The 15080-nt window shown below is 42.5% G+C and overlaps 2 protein-coding genes across 6 annotated transcripts in view; one reads left to right on the top strand and one right to left on the bottom strand.

Annotated features, from left to right (window-relative positions):
• TMC5 (transmembrane channel like 5) overlaps positions 1-6617 on the top strand; it is a 33966-nt gene extending 27349 nt beyond the window's left edge. For all 4 annotated transcript variants that reach the window (XM_075058647.1, XM_075058648.1, XM_075058649.1 and 1 more), the window contains 7 exons: positions 72-205; positions 1389-1562; positions 2849-2927; positions 3268-3360; positions 4417-4518; positions 4818-4863; positions 5457-6617. In XM_075058647.1, the coding sequence (XP_074914748.1) occupies positions 72-205; positions 1389-1562; positions 2849-2927; positions 3268-3360; positions 4417-4518; positions 4818-4863; positions 5457-5578 (750 nt within the window). In that variant the 3' untranslated portion in view covers positions 5579-6617. The remainder of the gene's footprint in view (positions 1-71; positions 206-1388; positions 1563-2848; positions 2928-3267; positions 3361-4416; positions 4519-4817; positions 4864-5456) is intronic.
• Positions 6618-8436: 1819 nt separating this feature from the next.
• On the bottom strand, positions 8437-14763 carry GDE1 (glycerophosphodiester phosphodiesterase 1). 2 transcript variants are annotated; one of them, XM_075058651.1, is made up of 6 exons: positions 14369-14763; positions 12471-12646; positions 11063-11168; positions 10197-10289; positions 9348-9559; positions 8437-8944 (listed from the first exon to the last, which is right to left on the bottom strand). In XM_075058651.1, the coding sequence occupies exons 1-6, from the start codon at positions 14621-14623 to the stop codon at positions 8797-8799; spliced, it is 990 nt and encodes a 329-aa protein (XP_074914752.1). In that variant the 5' UTR covers positions 14624-14763; the 3' UTR covers positions 8437-8796. The 2 variants fall into 2 exon arrangements, with proteins under 2 accessions (XP_074914752.1, XP_074914753.1); XM_075058652.1 differs by having other exon boundaries at positions 12471-12642; positions 14369-14498.
• Positions 14764-15080: the final 317 nt, after the last annotated feature.

Below are 15080 nucleotides of genomic sequence, written 5' to 3'. Positions count from 1 at the left end.
TGACTTAAACATCAACTTGAAGTGGCAGGTAACACCATTCCAAGAGTCAGTGTACCTTAATCTCTTTAAAGGTCAGTCTGTTGATGAATTGCCAACCCCCTCGCAAAGTCTGGAGAACTGCTCAAATGACAACATCCTTCATGTTCCTGCTGTTTTTCCCTTCCTTTCTTGGAGTCCTGTCTGTCATTGGAGTCACTGTCTGGAGGTATGGAAGGTCACTGGAATTCAAGCCTACTATGTTATGCTGTGTGACCTGATACCAGCCAGAGGAATCTGCATTTTTCTATAGAGAAAGCTATATTAATTGCTAATGGAAGGTTTCAGATGTTCATGAGATGTTCTGTATTCTGAAAACAAGACATGCTCAGTGAGTTTGCAAGGATGTGTTTAATGCAGTAACTTGTCCCCTAAGAAAGTGGGAGGAGACACAAAGTTACCTTGAAGTTTTGGGTTCCTATTTAAATATCATGGCAAACTTGTCTTTTCCTTCTCCTTAAAAGCATCTGCGACCTAGTCCTGTTTCCTGGACTTATTTATATTATAGGCCATATTGGCTCTGCAGTGGAGAAACACCTGGAAAAACTCAATTGAGGTCAACTTCTGGATTATTTACAAACTTCAGAGGCTCTTTTTTCAGGCAGTACTGACCTCTGCAATAATGCATCTTGGTTGTTACCAGTATTTTAAAGCTGCTTCATATATGTACATGTTACTCCGGCCACAGTAATGAGGGCAGCATGGATACCCCTTTTCTTTTTCTTGGCAATTCTCAGCCATGTGATTTCAAGATTTAGAAAGACAGGTGGCTACACATGAAACTGGGTGGGATGAAATATTTCAGAGCAAACACTTCCAGATGGCAAGTGGGAATTTCAGACTGTCTGGAGTGGTTCAATTTCAAAGCAAACAACGTTTTCCTATTTCAGCCTACCTGAAAATGTTAATTCTTGCTATGGGCTGCCTTAGTTCACCACATCCTGTTGTTACTGAAATCTGTAGTGACTCATGTCCTCGAAGGCAAGGTGAAATGATGGTTCCCTTAAGCACCTGTGGTGAAACTTTGAAAATCCAGATTTTCAATTTGCTGTAGTTTGCGTTACAGTGATTGACTTGTTATGTTTAGGTCAAGATTGTGTTTACAGGGCTTGGTCCCAATCCATTGCAGCGAGGTCTTTTCTCTCTCACTGTGTAGTCTGGGGTGGGCATTTTAATGGCTGGAGAGTGACCCAAGTTAAAAATCAAACATAGATAATGCAAGTTCCCTGAGGGTCCAAAGAGAGCAGAGGGCTATAGCAAACTAACGAGCATCTTGCTGTACAAAATCACAATATTAGCTAAATCACTGGTTAATAATGAAGCTTGAAGTAGCTGTTTTGTCACACTTTCAGGCTAAAACCTTCAGAAGAATGTGGTCCTTTCAGAGGTTTGTCTTCTATGTACGCTGCAGTCTCTGAGTGGATAGAAATACTGGAAAATTACACTGCCTCAAAATGGGTAGTGTGGATCTACCATAACTTAATTAGCAGTGAACTTTTCTTCTTCGTCCTCTCTGTTGTTGTCCTGTAAGTACCTGCTAATGAAAAGCACTGGAAAAGGACCTGAAGTGGAAAAAACTGGCTATGCCATAGCCATTCTTAATTAAAAAAAAAATTACAAAGTGCATTTTAAAGCATCAGAAATGGCTAATATATTAGAAATGTGTGTATTTGAAGTATCCTTTTATGTTAGGATGCCAAAGCTCTTTACAAACCAGCTTCATGCTAACTCTAGGATACACTGTTTTTAATTTAATATTTCTAGTCTAGTACTGCCGAGGCTCCAGATCTTATTACCACTGGCACACTTAGCTTTAGGAACATCAGCAAAAGGGAACATGCTGCATACAGTTGGCAGGATAAATTGCCCCCCCCGCCCCCCGAGGTGAATAAATCAGTAGGGAAAGAGCAAGCTTTCACAAGCACAGGCAATACAGGCCAGATCTGTACTAGGACCTTGAGTGACATAAAAACCAGAAGTTTGGGAGATGGTTGCTTTGTCTTTTCTCACCATTTCTCATCAGTGGAGTCATTAGAGGAGATGATACCATGTGAAGAATAACTGAACTACCCTAGGGACGCTGCGGTGGAATGGCAAGGTGGTGCACAGGCAGCATGTCAAAGTGAGCACACCGTATGGGGGAATGCTAATAAGTAGGTTGCAGTCTGCTTCCAGCTAATCTCAGGTGAATTCACATACTGTCCCCTTGGCTGAAATAAATTATTTTGGCAAAACTATGCATATTAAGCAATTTGCGCACTGGTAGGGTTTGATGTTTTAGCTATACTGCTTGATATTCCTAGCATGGGCCATGCACTCACTTAAGAGTCCAAACCTGTTTTTATAAAACAAGTTTCCACTCATTCTAGTGGGACCAGGAATGGCCTGGAAGCAATAAGTATTCAGTGTCGTGATTTAAGGTCCAGGCATGTGTCTAAGCAAATGACACAAAGTTGGGTAAGACCATTAGGTTCCTATTTGTTATCTGAAATGCACCTTGTATTGCTGACTTACTTTAATTGTACCTCTCATCTTGAATACAAATCTGTAAATCTTTGGGTCTTTTCCAAGAGAATGTCTTAAGCTGTTTCATGTGTTTGCCATTCCTTGTGAAATTGTATACATACTTTTTTTTTTATATCTCTGTGTATATATATATATGTATATGCATATATATGCATGTATAGATATATGTATATATATTTTTTAATGGATAAAATAAACAAGATAACTTTTTTTAGGCAATGACTAGGAGGAAATACTCATGGGTATGAGTGCTCATATATTGGACTTTTGTTTTGGTTTTGTTTAGAATTATTACTTATCTTCACTGGCAAATAATAGAAGGAAGAAAGACCATGACCAAACTCTTAAAAAAGCAAATTGCTAATGTAAGTTTGACTTTCAGCTTTATTTTTTTTTTAATTTGGCTTTCTTGTTGATTGTCTCATTCTGCTATTGTGGAGCTGTAATCTGCTTTTCCTATGATGGTTCAAGGGAGGGTGGGAGCCCTCCCCCGTGTGAATTGCAGGGAAACTTAACTCACAAATAGAGTTGTTGCAAAATATTTTTACCTTCAAGCTGTGCTGCTGCAGCTCCCTCTGTAGACAGACTATTTCAGAATAAAAGGAATTTTAATGACTATTCTGGTCAATGGTTACTCATAGGCCTTGAGCCTCTCAAGGATGATTAGTCCATTCCAGCTAATGATCAAATATGTCTTGACTATAGGAAGGAAAAGATAAAAAATTTTTACTTGAAAAACTACGGGCACTGCAAAGAGTGGACCAAAACCCATCTGCGCCAAGAGGACAAGACCAGCAGGTCAGTTTGATAGTTCAGATACTGCGCTTTCAATTACATGCTTGGTACGATTTCATGGGGTTCCTTGCAAATAGGCTGCCATTTTGGGATATGTTTGTATTTAAAACTTCACCTAAGTTGATAGATTAACTAGTTAACTCCAGACAGCAAAAGGATACCATGGAAATTCCCTATTTGTTCCAGACTGGAATTTAGCCTAGGAAGGATATAGAAAAGTCATTGCCCTCACTAGACATTATTTATGATTATGAAACTACAAGAAAACATTCCTAATCTAGGAGTGCAGTGATGGTCAGTAAAGGGTTCAGCCACACTTGAACCTTGCCTAGACTAAGGAGGAGGCTGCCTTCTTCCCCTGACCCTGGATTTCCTCAGGGGTTTATAGTCTGTGCACCCCCCCCAGTCTTTTCAGCTGAGATAAAACCAAGTGCTTTGACCTCACCCCATTTTAAATCCCATACAACATCAAGGTAGACATCTAACGTCTTAAACTTGAATTTATTTTTCAAGTCAATCCTGCCTGCTGAGCCATCAAATTAGTGTTAAAACGTGCACATATTTTGCTGTGCAGTCTTTATTTGGGTTGAGTGAAAACTCTTTGACCTACACCCTGGTGAAGAAAAAGGGTTTGTTAGGCTCCCCTCCCTCCCTCAACCCCCCCCCCCCCCCAAATCCCCCTGTATGACTGGCCATCATTAATGTGATAATATAAATAAATACAAATAAATATTGACTTCAGAGAGGGGAGCTTAAAGTCAATGGGCATTTTCTGTGTGCTGGTCATTTTCAAACACTAGACAACCCTGTGGCCACGTCCAGGGTCATGAGTGGGAGTCCTGAGGGGAGGGTTGGATAGCCTACAAAATGTGGATATTCTTGTAGTTGTTAAAGTGAGATTTCAAAAGAAGATGCCAGAATAATCTCATTGTGGGTCTAGTAGAAGAGCCATCTCCTTAAAACAAGGGTAATAGCCTTGGGTGTGAGTAGTGCTGACCATAAAGTCATGGTTGGAGGCCAGAATATAGTACGGCTAATGCCAAGTATTCTGTCTTTCAGAGAAGCTCCTCTTCGTACTACCCGCCCAGGCAACCTGCTGAGCAAGCGTCAGGCTACCCAGGAAGGGTGTTTGATAGAAATCAAAATGCATCCTACAATGAGGTGAGATGGTCAAAGTCTCCACTAGATTTCCCTATATAGAACCTGGGGGCATGCTATCGACAACGGGTGTATGTTGAACAAAGAGGACATGGTGTGTATATAGAAATAATTTTAAAGATTGATTTGAACAGGTACAAAAATGTAATCAGAATAGCTGTTGGAATACTCATACTCACAGACCTGCTTAAGATCTGGAGAGTATGGTTTTGTTACAGGTAACTGGTATCTTTTTAAATACAAGGTAACAGGCACATGAGGGAAACACTGACCTAAATATACTTGCGAATGTTTTTTTTCAGTATCCCTCTTCTGCTGGGATCTTGAGGGGGACTGGCTTCCCACCAGGTGAGCAACAAATGCTAAACACAGAAAGCAGCTCTTAGAAGCTCAGCTCAGTAAAAACGTTTGATACAGTATAGACACAGCATTTAACAGCTTGATGCAAGAGACACAGAATTTTAGCATCTTGTGTAAAGAGAAAACAAAAAGACTGGCTTTCTGGGGTAAACGTTTTCTGTAGGATGTGCTTATTGGTAGCTTGTTGCGGTGTTGGTGGTGACTGCTGAAGACTGATCACAAGCTTCTGTATACCAGAGTTGAATTTCTGTGGGTAAATGAGCCATTTTGTCTTATGCGAGCAGCCACAGGCAAGTGTTACATCACATTAGACATATACTTCTCATCTTGGTGTGAAGCTCAGAAGAGGTTATTAATGATGTAGAGTCCCTGGGACATTGTATGTCCGGAATAAAAAAAGCTATGGAAACTTCCGTGGTAGCCCAAAGTATTCCTGGTTTACACAAACAAGTAACTTCATTCCTAATACTTGACAGATAAGACACTTAAATAGCATGGGGCTTTTTAATGGGAGGGGAGGGGGTGGTGGTGGTTATACTGACACCAGCCCAGTTAATGTTACTTCCTTTTGTGAAAAACAGATTCAGAGAAATCCGAGCCCAGCAGCAGGCCTGGCATGTCTGAGGCCATGGCACTCGCTCTGCGTGCTAGAGAAGCAGCTCAGTGGGAAGATGAAGGTGACGACGAAGATTTTCAACCGTGAGCAGGCACAATCAATAATAAATGCTAAGTCATTGACTGAGGTTCCGCAGAAAGCAATACTCCTTTGCACTAAGGACTGAAAGAACCATTCAAACATTTTTTAACCCTTAGACGGAAGAAAAAATAGAAGCACAGATTGCAAAATGCACCCTGACTGCAGTTTGTAATGGCAGGGAATATCCTGTGTGTTTGGTTTGTTTTTGAAGCAGTGACACTCTGGGGACAGCCACCCTTGCCCCAGGACTGGCCCTTACCCAGGTACAGTACGGGTCCCTCCACAGCTGGTCACTTGGTGACTAAATAGAAGGAAACTTGTGCCTAATTGTAAATAAAAGCTTTGGCCTAAAATATTTTTATATCAGTTATATTGTACAAACTGCTTTCATCTGATCTAAACCAAAAGTGAAGTATTAGTTAAATAAAAATAGATGGAAATTAAAGTGCAGTTGTTTTTAACGGCTGAGACATTGTAATGGCTGCAAAATAACTTGTGTGAACCAGGTTAAGCTTCTATTCCATTTCCACTTTTCTGAGTCATTTTTACAGTTTGTTAGTCACCCAAAAGCAGCTTTGGTATTAAAAGTTATCAGAACTCTTTTTTAAGAGTGACTACTTACCAAAATTCTCATCTGTGTAAAACCACCGCTTGTAACCAAGAAGTTTACACATCTGTCTTCCAGTAAAGGATAGATTGGAAGTAACACAATTGAGGTTTTTTTTTTATTTATTGTATATGCCTTTGAGACACTTAATGCAGCTTCTTTTTGTCCAGAGCCACAACTTTGCCACGATGATTATTTTTTTTTAGCCCATTTTCCACTACTGCCTGGTTTATCCCTCCCTCGTTCCTTTGGACATAAAAATCCCTTAGGAAAGAGGGACATCTTTTCCTCATGCTCATAATTTAGGTTAAAAGGACAACCCCAAAACAGCCACCAAAGGTACAGAAAAAAGGACAAACTTTACACACAGTGCAAGACCAGAGATTCAATTTTACTATGTTTTTCTGCACGTGTAGCTGTGGAATCTGGCTGTGAACAGTGAAAATGGGCCTAGCGTTTGCACTGGGGGCAGTGACTCCACAGTGTCAGCAACTCAAGCAGCAACAAAAAATGGACTGTTGGAGCAAGGGCCGCTTGCCATGAAGGGTCACTTGCTCTTCCGATGGTCCGATGGCTGCTCGGGAACACCTGTAGAGCACAGCAGGAAAGGTATTGGCTACGGCACACATGAAATGCCTGGACAGAAACTGGTTGAGGGCATAACGTACACATGCTATAGGATGTGCACAAGACTGAGATTGTTGGTTCTGCAGTGCCAGGTGGATGAGTGACATGAACTGAAGGGGCTCTTATCATCCTGACAGGAAAAACTACCTCTTTACTCCTGTGTTTCTTTGTGCTTACATATAGCTCAAGACACAAGCAAAAAAAAAAAAAGATACATCACCCTGTGCAGAAGGTAGCGTTAATCTGCTGCTAATTCAGAAGTTTGGACTTACCTTAATTGGGACAATTGTGTAGTTCTTTCCACCAGTGACTGATTTTAATTTTTGTTATTACCTTTTGCCTCTTTTATGGAAGGTTTTTTTAAGAATATCAGTTGGCTCTGTGCATGAGCACTAATTGGCTGTCAGGCACACTATCAAGAACATTTATATCCAAAGCAATGCACCACACTGCACCACCGATCAATCCATGCAATGTGCTCTTCCGTTTCTGGTGAGCGCAGCTTTCCCCTAGCACATCCTAAAGCGATCACCCAGGGTACAGTGCTGCACAAAACACAGTCAGCCAAAACACAGCAACCTGGAAACAAGGAGTTCAACAGCACCGAAGTAGCACAAGGAACTACCTTACTAAAACACGGTTACGCTTTCTAGTCAAACATACAAATTGCTACACATGCAGTCCAAGGTATCTTGTGAGATTAGGTCTGAATGACCTGCAGCAGGTAACCAGTCAGTTAAATGTTCAAATTCCTCATTTCTGTTGAAAGTAGTATCACATTCTTCTGAAACTAAATTATTAAACTTAGTAATTCCATGTATTGGCCATTAAGAAAAGGTGGTCTAATTTATGTTCGGGCGGGCTCCACAGGAGTTTTCTGCTCTTGCTGATCATTGACCATCATCTCTAACTACCAGCTCCTTCCAAAGCAGAGCCAAAATTGTTCACGGCACGTTGATGGTAGCTGTGATGAGAACAGCTGGGGGTCTTACTTGTTAGAAAAAATAGTGAGGAACCTGCACTAATTTTGACATTTGACATCAGTCTACTGGTGCACAGCTGATAAAGAATACCATACCTGTCAGCTATCAGATACTTGTTTATTGTAACCACAGACACTTTTGATTTCAAGTTAAATCTGGATTACAGTTTCCCACATATCCTTGTGAGTGCCCTTCAATCACGCAAGCAATAAGCAAAATAAAAAGACATTTCAGCTCTACTTGTTCTACTACTACCAGCACTTAATATATAGCTTTCTTTTAAAAATACATTCATGTGCTGTATCTTTAGAAGATGTAATCTTCTATCTTCCCTTTGTTCTTTTAAAAAGTCTGGAAGATAGGAAGATGCTCAAGTTTTATTCGTTAATTCTCATAGTCTTCACATTGAACATGGAAAGTTGGCTTTCTTTTCCTTGTCAAGATGCAGCACAGCCATCTTTCCATGCAGTAGGAGGGAAATATACTCACCCTCTATTTTGGCACCATTATTTTCAGGTTCTTTTTTGAGAACAGCAACGTAGACATTTTTGAGATGCCATAAATCAGCCTCAAATTATTATACAGTTGTGGAGCAGACTCTTTACATTATAAAATCAAGGTATGAATTTAAATTTTGCCACCAAAAATTGCTGATATGACTTTATAACCAAGATTTAAACAAAACAAAGCAATAGTCTGAGAATTATAAAGCAACCTGCACACACACTGTACTGCCCAGTTAGCTTGTCAAATCTGATCTTTCTACGTTACAGTGCCGTGTCCTCACACTGCAAATGGCTGCACCTCAGCTTTGTCTGGTGTTGCAACAGAATGGTTTTCTGCATTCCAAATCTGACCATACAGCAGAAGTAAACTACTGCTCCTCCTTTTCCCAAACTATTGTCAGTGGTCCCATCTGCACTAGCAGATACCCCCTCGATGGTGAATTCAGACCTGTCCGCGTAAGATAGCTTATTCAGGGTGGTGAGTGTCTACAAAGCACAGGTCTAGTAATGAGGATCACAGTCTTCCACCAAGCTGTCGGTGATGTAGCTGGATTCAAGGATGCTTTCGTAGTAGCTTTTTTCTGCAAATGTGTTCACTGTCCAGGCAACCACTTGAATTCCTTTTGAAGACCACTGCCTCACATACTCTCTGCAATGAACAAAGACACCGTAAGAGGAAGGCTGATGCTACCATATTTAAGGCAGACAGTGCTGAGGCTACAACTGAGTTTTAGTCTTACATCAGTATCACATCAAGAACGATAGTGTGTCATCTTTTCCAACATCATCTTTTTGCGTTTTATTATTGTAAACAGGCAAAAGCAACAGTTTTCCTCCTCTTTGAGATTAAACTTAGGATCTAACATAAGATAAAAACACAGACTGAGAAGATAGAGTCTTGAAATAATAAAACAGCATGCAGTAAAGAAACTAAACAACCTTAAACAACACTAAATGGAACATATTGATTAACGTATGCTATGTTAACTCCACCCTTATATACTAATAGAATGCTACTGCCTCCTGGTGTATCAGCTAGCTTTAACACTTACTGAGAAACAAAATTTTTCTGTATGAGGAAAGCTGAAACCCCACATAATCGCCACAAGAAACTGTGTAGGCTCCAATCTAGAATGACATCCATCATCATATACAAATAATGTTTCCAGGAGGAACTGAAACGGGGTGTCCCATCTCCAAAATGACTCAGATGCCAAGGCCTGTGTGTTAGTGCTGTTACAACATTTCTGTCAGCTTGTCTCATCTGGAAGATCAAGGAGGAAAGACTGTAATTCATACAAAAGCCAAGCTGCGTTAAATATAAATTGGGAGAGGTTAGATACAAAGTGCTAGCTTGCATTTGCAGCTCTACTGGAAGCCTTCTCCCCTTTCCCCCCAGATTCTTTTGTAACTCTTTTAGAAAGCTGTTCATGAAATTTTACTGATTCTTCTTTCAAACGTACTGAATAAACAACTGCTCTTATGTTAAAAAAATTGCGTAACAGTCAGGCAATAGAATAAAATACATAGTAAATGGATTTGGCAATGAGAATTAGGAAACAGTTTTAAGAATAGTCTACATTTACATCAAAATATGAGGTTTATTTAACAGGTACCTTGTGCACAGATACCTGGCCATATGCCAACTGTAAGAGTGATGCACTTTTTTCTACATAGCTTTCAGAATGGAGGGAATTGCTGTAGATTCATATGTGCATCTAATAAGCACAGAGTGATCTGATGAGATTATGCAGGAGACTTACAATTTATGCTTCATTTGTTTTTAAAGGTCTTGGCAATTTTAACAACCCAAAAGTCATCTGGAACTGGGACTTGTATATCTTACTGAAATTCCCAGACAGAACTAAAAAAATCCAAAATAAACTTTTAGGAAACATCACCTTATAAACAACATCTGGCATGAAAGAACAGACTACGCTGTTGTTATACAAACGCGGAAATTCCAGGTAGAGTTGTTTTAGGGCATCAACTGCCTGCCAATTAGAGATACACACAGATGTTATATAAATATATACACTCATATTTACTTTACACTGCAGTCATTTTAGAATAATCCCCTTTAAAAATACTTTCTTGTTTTGTGTAACAAGACTGAAATGGAAAGGAGGGAGAAGAAAAACAGCATTGCGTTTATACCCTTAACACAGAAATGACATTTTGGGGTTTGCCACAAAAGTCCTTTTCATGATTCTGTTTACAGCAATGAGTAGCATACTCAGTGTTTGAAATACCCTTAAACATATTGTGGATATAATTCTGAAGTACTACCTAGGGTTTAGTTCAAGGGGAAAAATGAATTTATTTCCATATTTTGCTATGCTAAAGAAAAAAAAATTCTAATTTGCATAAAATGTTAATGATTGATCACCTGTCTCTCCCTTCATAATGCAAATTATAGACAAGCGGGATCCTTAGTTGGAGGCTGAAGATGAGATACTAGCTTCCCTCAGCACAGGCAGGGAATTCACTTTGCTTTGTTTCATGATAGTGCTGTGAGCTGAACTCAACACACACACGAGGCTCATGCTAATTTTAAGTTGCAGCTTCCCAGGACAACAGAATGGGACAAGGGAAGATGTTGTCTTTGCTTTGACAGCCCAGCTTTGGATGACACAAATAGCAGACCCAGTCTCACTCATGTTAGAGAAGGAACTGTACCACATGTGTCAGTTTGAGACCAACAAAAAAACAGGTTAGAAACCCAAAGAAAGAGTGAAGGAAGGTGTCTTAATACAGTAAGCGGTACCTGATTTGCATGGCCTTTGACATCGAAGTAGATTATAAGATTGTGATGCATAGACTCCACAACAGCTTCTCTCAGTGTTGGTACCTTTTCACCTTGGAATTTGTTCCTGTAGAAATGGAGAACTCCTCACTGGAACGCAGTCAAGATACACATGTGCACACATGGGCACACACATCCCCAACTACAAAGAGCTGTTTCCTAGGGATTCCTAAACATAATTTGCTGATACACTAGTATTAGGGGTGGGATCAGGCACCACTAGCAATGGCAGCGGTAGCTCTCTCACCCAGTAAAGGGCTGCACATGTAGAGGGATATGTGCACATCTCCTCTTCCCCCAGAATCCCACTAGACAATTATATCCTTCCAAATTCAAGGTCTAATCCGATGCTCACTGACCCTGTGTCCCACACCGAAACACTAACCTCAGTTCTTCACCTCCTTCCTCAACTACCACAAATAAGCCTTCAGTCCCAACTGCTGACCACCAATCCACCCACTTCACCCTGCTTTGACTGCACTCCCTAGCCCTGAGCCAGAAATGCACATCCTGGCAGAATAAGCAAGACAAGCTGAGGATGTAAGAGAAGCAGCTTCACACACCAGTAAATTACTGCTGATGAGGTGAGAGTGAACAACAGCTCATCAGTGGTAACTGCCTATGTGGAAGTTCTCACTGTGTGGTTCAGGTGATCACCTTTCCAGTAATAGACGGGGAAGATGCTACTTGTACCACAGACTCACAGGTGGTACATTTACAAGAGTCTGGAAATCCCTAATGCAGTGTCTCAGGAGCACACACAAAAAGTTCTTCCTCTAAAATGGATTCACTTATGATACTCTAAAAGTTGCATTGTCATCAAAATTTTAGTAATGTATAAAAATATCTTCCCCTGCATACCACTGGAAAGGACCTAATCAGCCACTGGGGTCATAGCTCCTACCTCAGACTACCCAGGAAATCTGTCTAGCTCCTTTTCAACAGTATAATTCTGATATTTAGAATCCCCAAGACACAATCACTCAAGAATTGTATGTGAATAAAATTAGTTTTAGAAGTAATTACTCAAGCCAATTTTGACGTATAGCAAAACACCCAGTATCTTTAGGCTCCTGCAGTCAATATAGGGGAGGCTTATGTAGAGATTAACCTGTTTCACATTAGGTGCCTGTGGATTTTGTCCTTGAAAGCCAATTATCTTGACTCTGCTTCACTGTTCCTATTGCAGAGATGGGTAAGGAGATACAGTCTCATACACTTCTAAAATCAAATGAGGATTAACATATGGGACTAAGTTTTAAATTTACAAAAGTTTTCATCAGTAATAGATCAAATAAATAATTCTGTTTATCAAGAATGTTTTTTTACTGTTGAAACAGTAGTTTCAGAATAGCAATAGCTCATTTACCATAGCCTATGTTTTGCAGATGGATTAAGCCTCCTAATTTCATCAAAAGTCAAGTCACACAATCTTCCAGACCCATCAGTTGTTCTTTCTACTGTTTCATCATGCATTAGAATGGGAACACCATCTGCAGTAAATTCAAGATCCAGCTCAACACCTGTTGCTCCATTCTCAGCTGCCTTAAAAAAAAAAAAAAAAAAAATCACATACACAACAGAAGAGAGAGCTTTATATATTTAATATAGGTACAGCTATAATTAGTTTGTATTCTGGTAAAAAATCATAAACTATCAATGTTCCTTTCAGTAAGCTTGATCTGCAGAACAAAGTAGGTTTTATCCAAGTTATTGTGAGAAGTATTCATAGTCAACTGAAAGCATATAATCTATTTTACAGAAAAAAACATAGTGATAATGTCTCAGTCTTGGGATTGGGGCTGTTTCAGGATAAAAATGCAGAAAAGAATCTTGCTATATCCTTCTGGCCTAATAACTCCCGAGTCCTTAAGTTATGTTACTTTCTAAAAGAGAAGGGAAGCAAATGCCTACAGTTTAGATAATTTATAGATTAACACTTACAAGCCAGAATCAGAGCAGGCCATCAGAGCATAAAGACTTTGCTTGCACATGGAAAAGCTATCATCCCTTTTTTTTAATGGCACACAGGTGCAGTATTTCCTTTAAGAGTCAGATTTGCCATTCACGTGCAGTACGGTTGATCCACCATATGCAGCAGATACAAAACTTCCCAGAAGCACCACTTACCACGCTTGTACTACATAGTAGATGTACGTAGGCAAATCCCTGCTCCTATCTGAGGAATACCCACATCAGAGAGCAATAAGCAGCTGGGCTGCCTTAGAACATTTCATACATCCTGCTCCTGCCCTGGCTCTTTCGCAGGAACTCCTCAGAAAAGCACCTGAGTGAACTGCAAGCAAGATGAATTGTTCTGAAGGCCAAACGCCCTTCTGGGAAAAGGGCCAATGCACCAGAAAGACAAATGTCACGTATGCACTAGAGGTTACTCTAGGGGTATCTGCCAAGTAACAAACTCTATTGTGCAGCTTCAGAATTTATCAGAACAAAGAGCTCTGCCTCACGCAAAGGTAAGAAACCACCAGAGCAGCAACATCTCATCATCACAGATACCCTACATTTGAGAGACTGCTAATCATGATTTCAAACGATTCTCAGCTTTTGAACCCTGACTGCACCATGATGCCTCGCAGATGAGACAGCAGTAAGTTTTATGGCAGGGCTGTACACAGTGAAGCTCTCACAATACCAGATTTTCCCATAACTGTGGATTCTCATTACAGATCTTCAAGGCTTAAAAAGCAAACAACCTGTTACTAGGTTGCTGTCCACTCTCTATAATATTCCATTACAACATCAGCAAAATACAGTCTTTAATTATTGCTGCACTGCTAAAATATACAGCAGCACCAAGGATGTGACACATTTCCCACAAGACTCTGATCTGATCAAACTGTTCTGAATCCGCTTGTGGGTGAAGGACTGACAAGCCACACAGCTTCGTGCAGCAAGTCGGAAGAAGCTGGAGCTATTCAGGGTGACGAGGGCTCGGTGCCTGCCGAAAAGGCAGATTATCACACGTAACCCGCAGGCTTGTATCACCGCCCACCGACTTCAGTCTCTCACACACCAGACCGACGGGGAGGCAGGCTCCCCGAGGCGCCCTCTGTCTCTGCAGAGCGCTTGGCAGCTCTGCCTCGCACTCCTAACCTCGTCCCACGCCCCGTACACGTCGCTTGGCGGCCGGGCACGTTAAACGCGCTCCCAGCGCCCGCCGCGGCACGGTCGGCTCTCCGGGCCGGGGCAGGAGGGGTTCGGGGAGGGGCGGCGGGCACGGCCACCGCGGGGCCCCGCCGTGCTGACCTGTCGGATGGCCGCCAGCGTGTTCTCGGGCGCGTCGTGGGCGCCGCCGCGGTGGGCGATGCGGGCGGCGGCGCCGCGGGGCCGCAGGACGCGCTGAGCGCTCTGGGGCGCGGCGGGCTCCAGGCTGAAGAGGTGCAGCACCAGGTAGAGGCCGGCCGTCAGCAGGCAGGCCAGCGCCGGGCTGCGGCTCAGCGCCAGCACCACCCCCAGCAGCGCCGTGAGGGAGCTCAGCAGGCCCTCCCCGTGGCACAACATGGCGGCAGCGGCGCCCGCAGGGCCGGGCCGGGCCGCAGCGGACGGGACTGGACGGGACGGGACGGGACGGGACCGGAGCGGAGCCGCGGGCGCCGCCGCCTCTCCTCAGGGCGAGGGCGACGGCACCCCCTCCGCGCCCAGCGCCAGCCAGCCCTCAGCCGCCAGCAACCAATCGGCGCCCGCCGCTCGCCCGCCCTCAACTAACCAGCGCGCGGCGGCTGTTACCGCCAGCCAATCCCCGCCTGGCACCGCCCGCCGGCAGGCGCCGAGGGGCGGGGTGGAGGCGGCGCGGGGCCGAGGCCGAGGCCGAGGCCGGCAGGTCCTGGGGCTGAGAAACCCCCTCGGGTAAAGGTCGGAGGAGCCCTGCGAGAAAATACGGATTATTCCGGATAAAAACCGGCGCGGACAAAAATAAATGGTGTTAATTGAAGGAAAGGTACCGCTGCCCAGACTGTCG

The sequence above is a fragment of the Buteo buteo genome, chromosome 27 (genome assembly GCF_964188355.1).
Source record: "Buteo buteo chromosome 27, bButBut1.hap1.1, whole genome shotgun sequence".
Classification (NCBI taxonomy): Eukaryota; Metazoa; Chordata; class Aves; order Accipitriformes; family Accipitridae; genus Buteo; species Buteo buteo.
Note: the sequence above shows the minus strand (reverse complement) of the source record. Positions and strands in the feature narration are given on the sequence as shown.

What these genes read in the sequence shown, in the direction of transcription:
- GDE1 (XM_075058651.1), bottom strand. Translation starts at nt 14,623, where the DNA reads ATGTTGTGCCACGGGGAGGGCCTGCTGAGCTCCCTCACGGCGCTGCTG. An exon ending in TCTGCAAAACATAGGCTATG is followed by an intron (nt 11,169 to 12,470) that starts GTAAATGAGCTA and finishes CCATTTCTACAG; the next exon opens with GAACAAATTCCAAGGTGAAA. An exon ending in TGCCAGATGTTGTTTATAAG is followed by an intron (nt 9,560 to 10,196) that starts GTGATGTTTCCT and finishes TTGATCTTCCAG; the next exon opens with ATGAGACAAGCTGACAGAAA.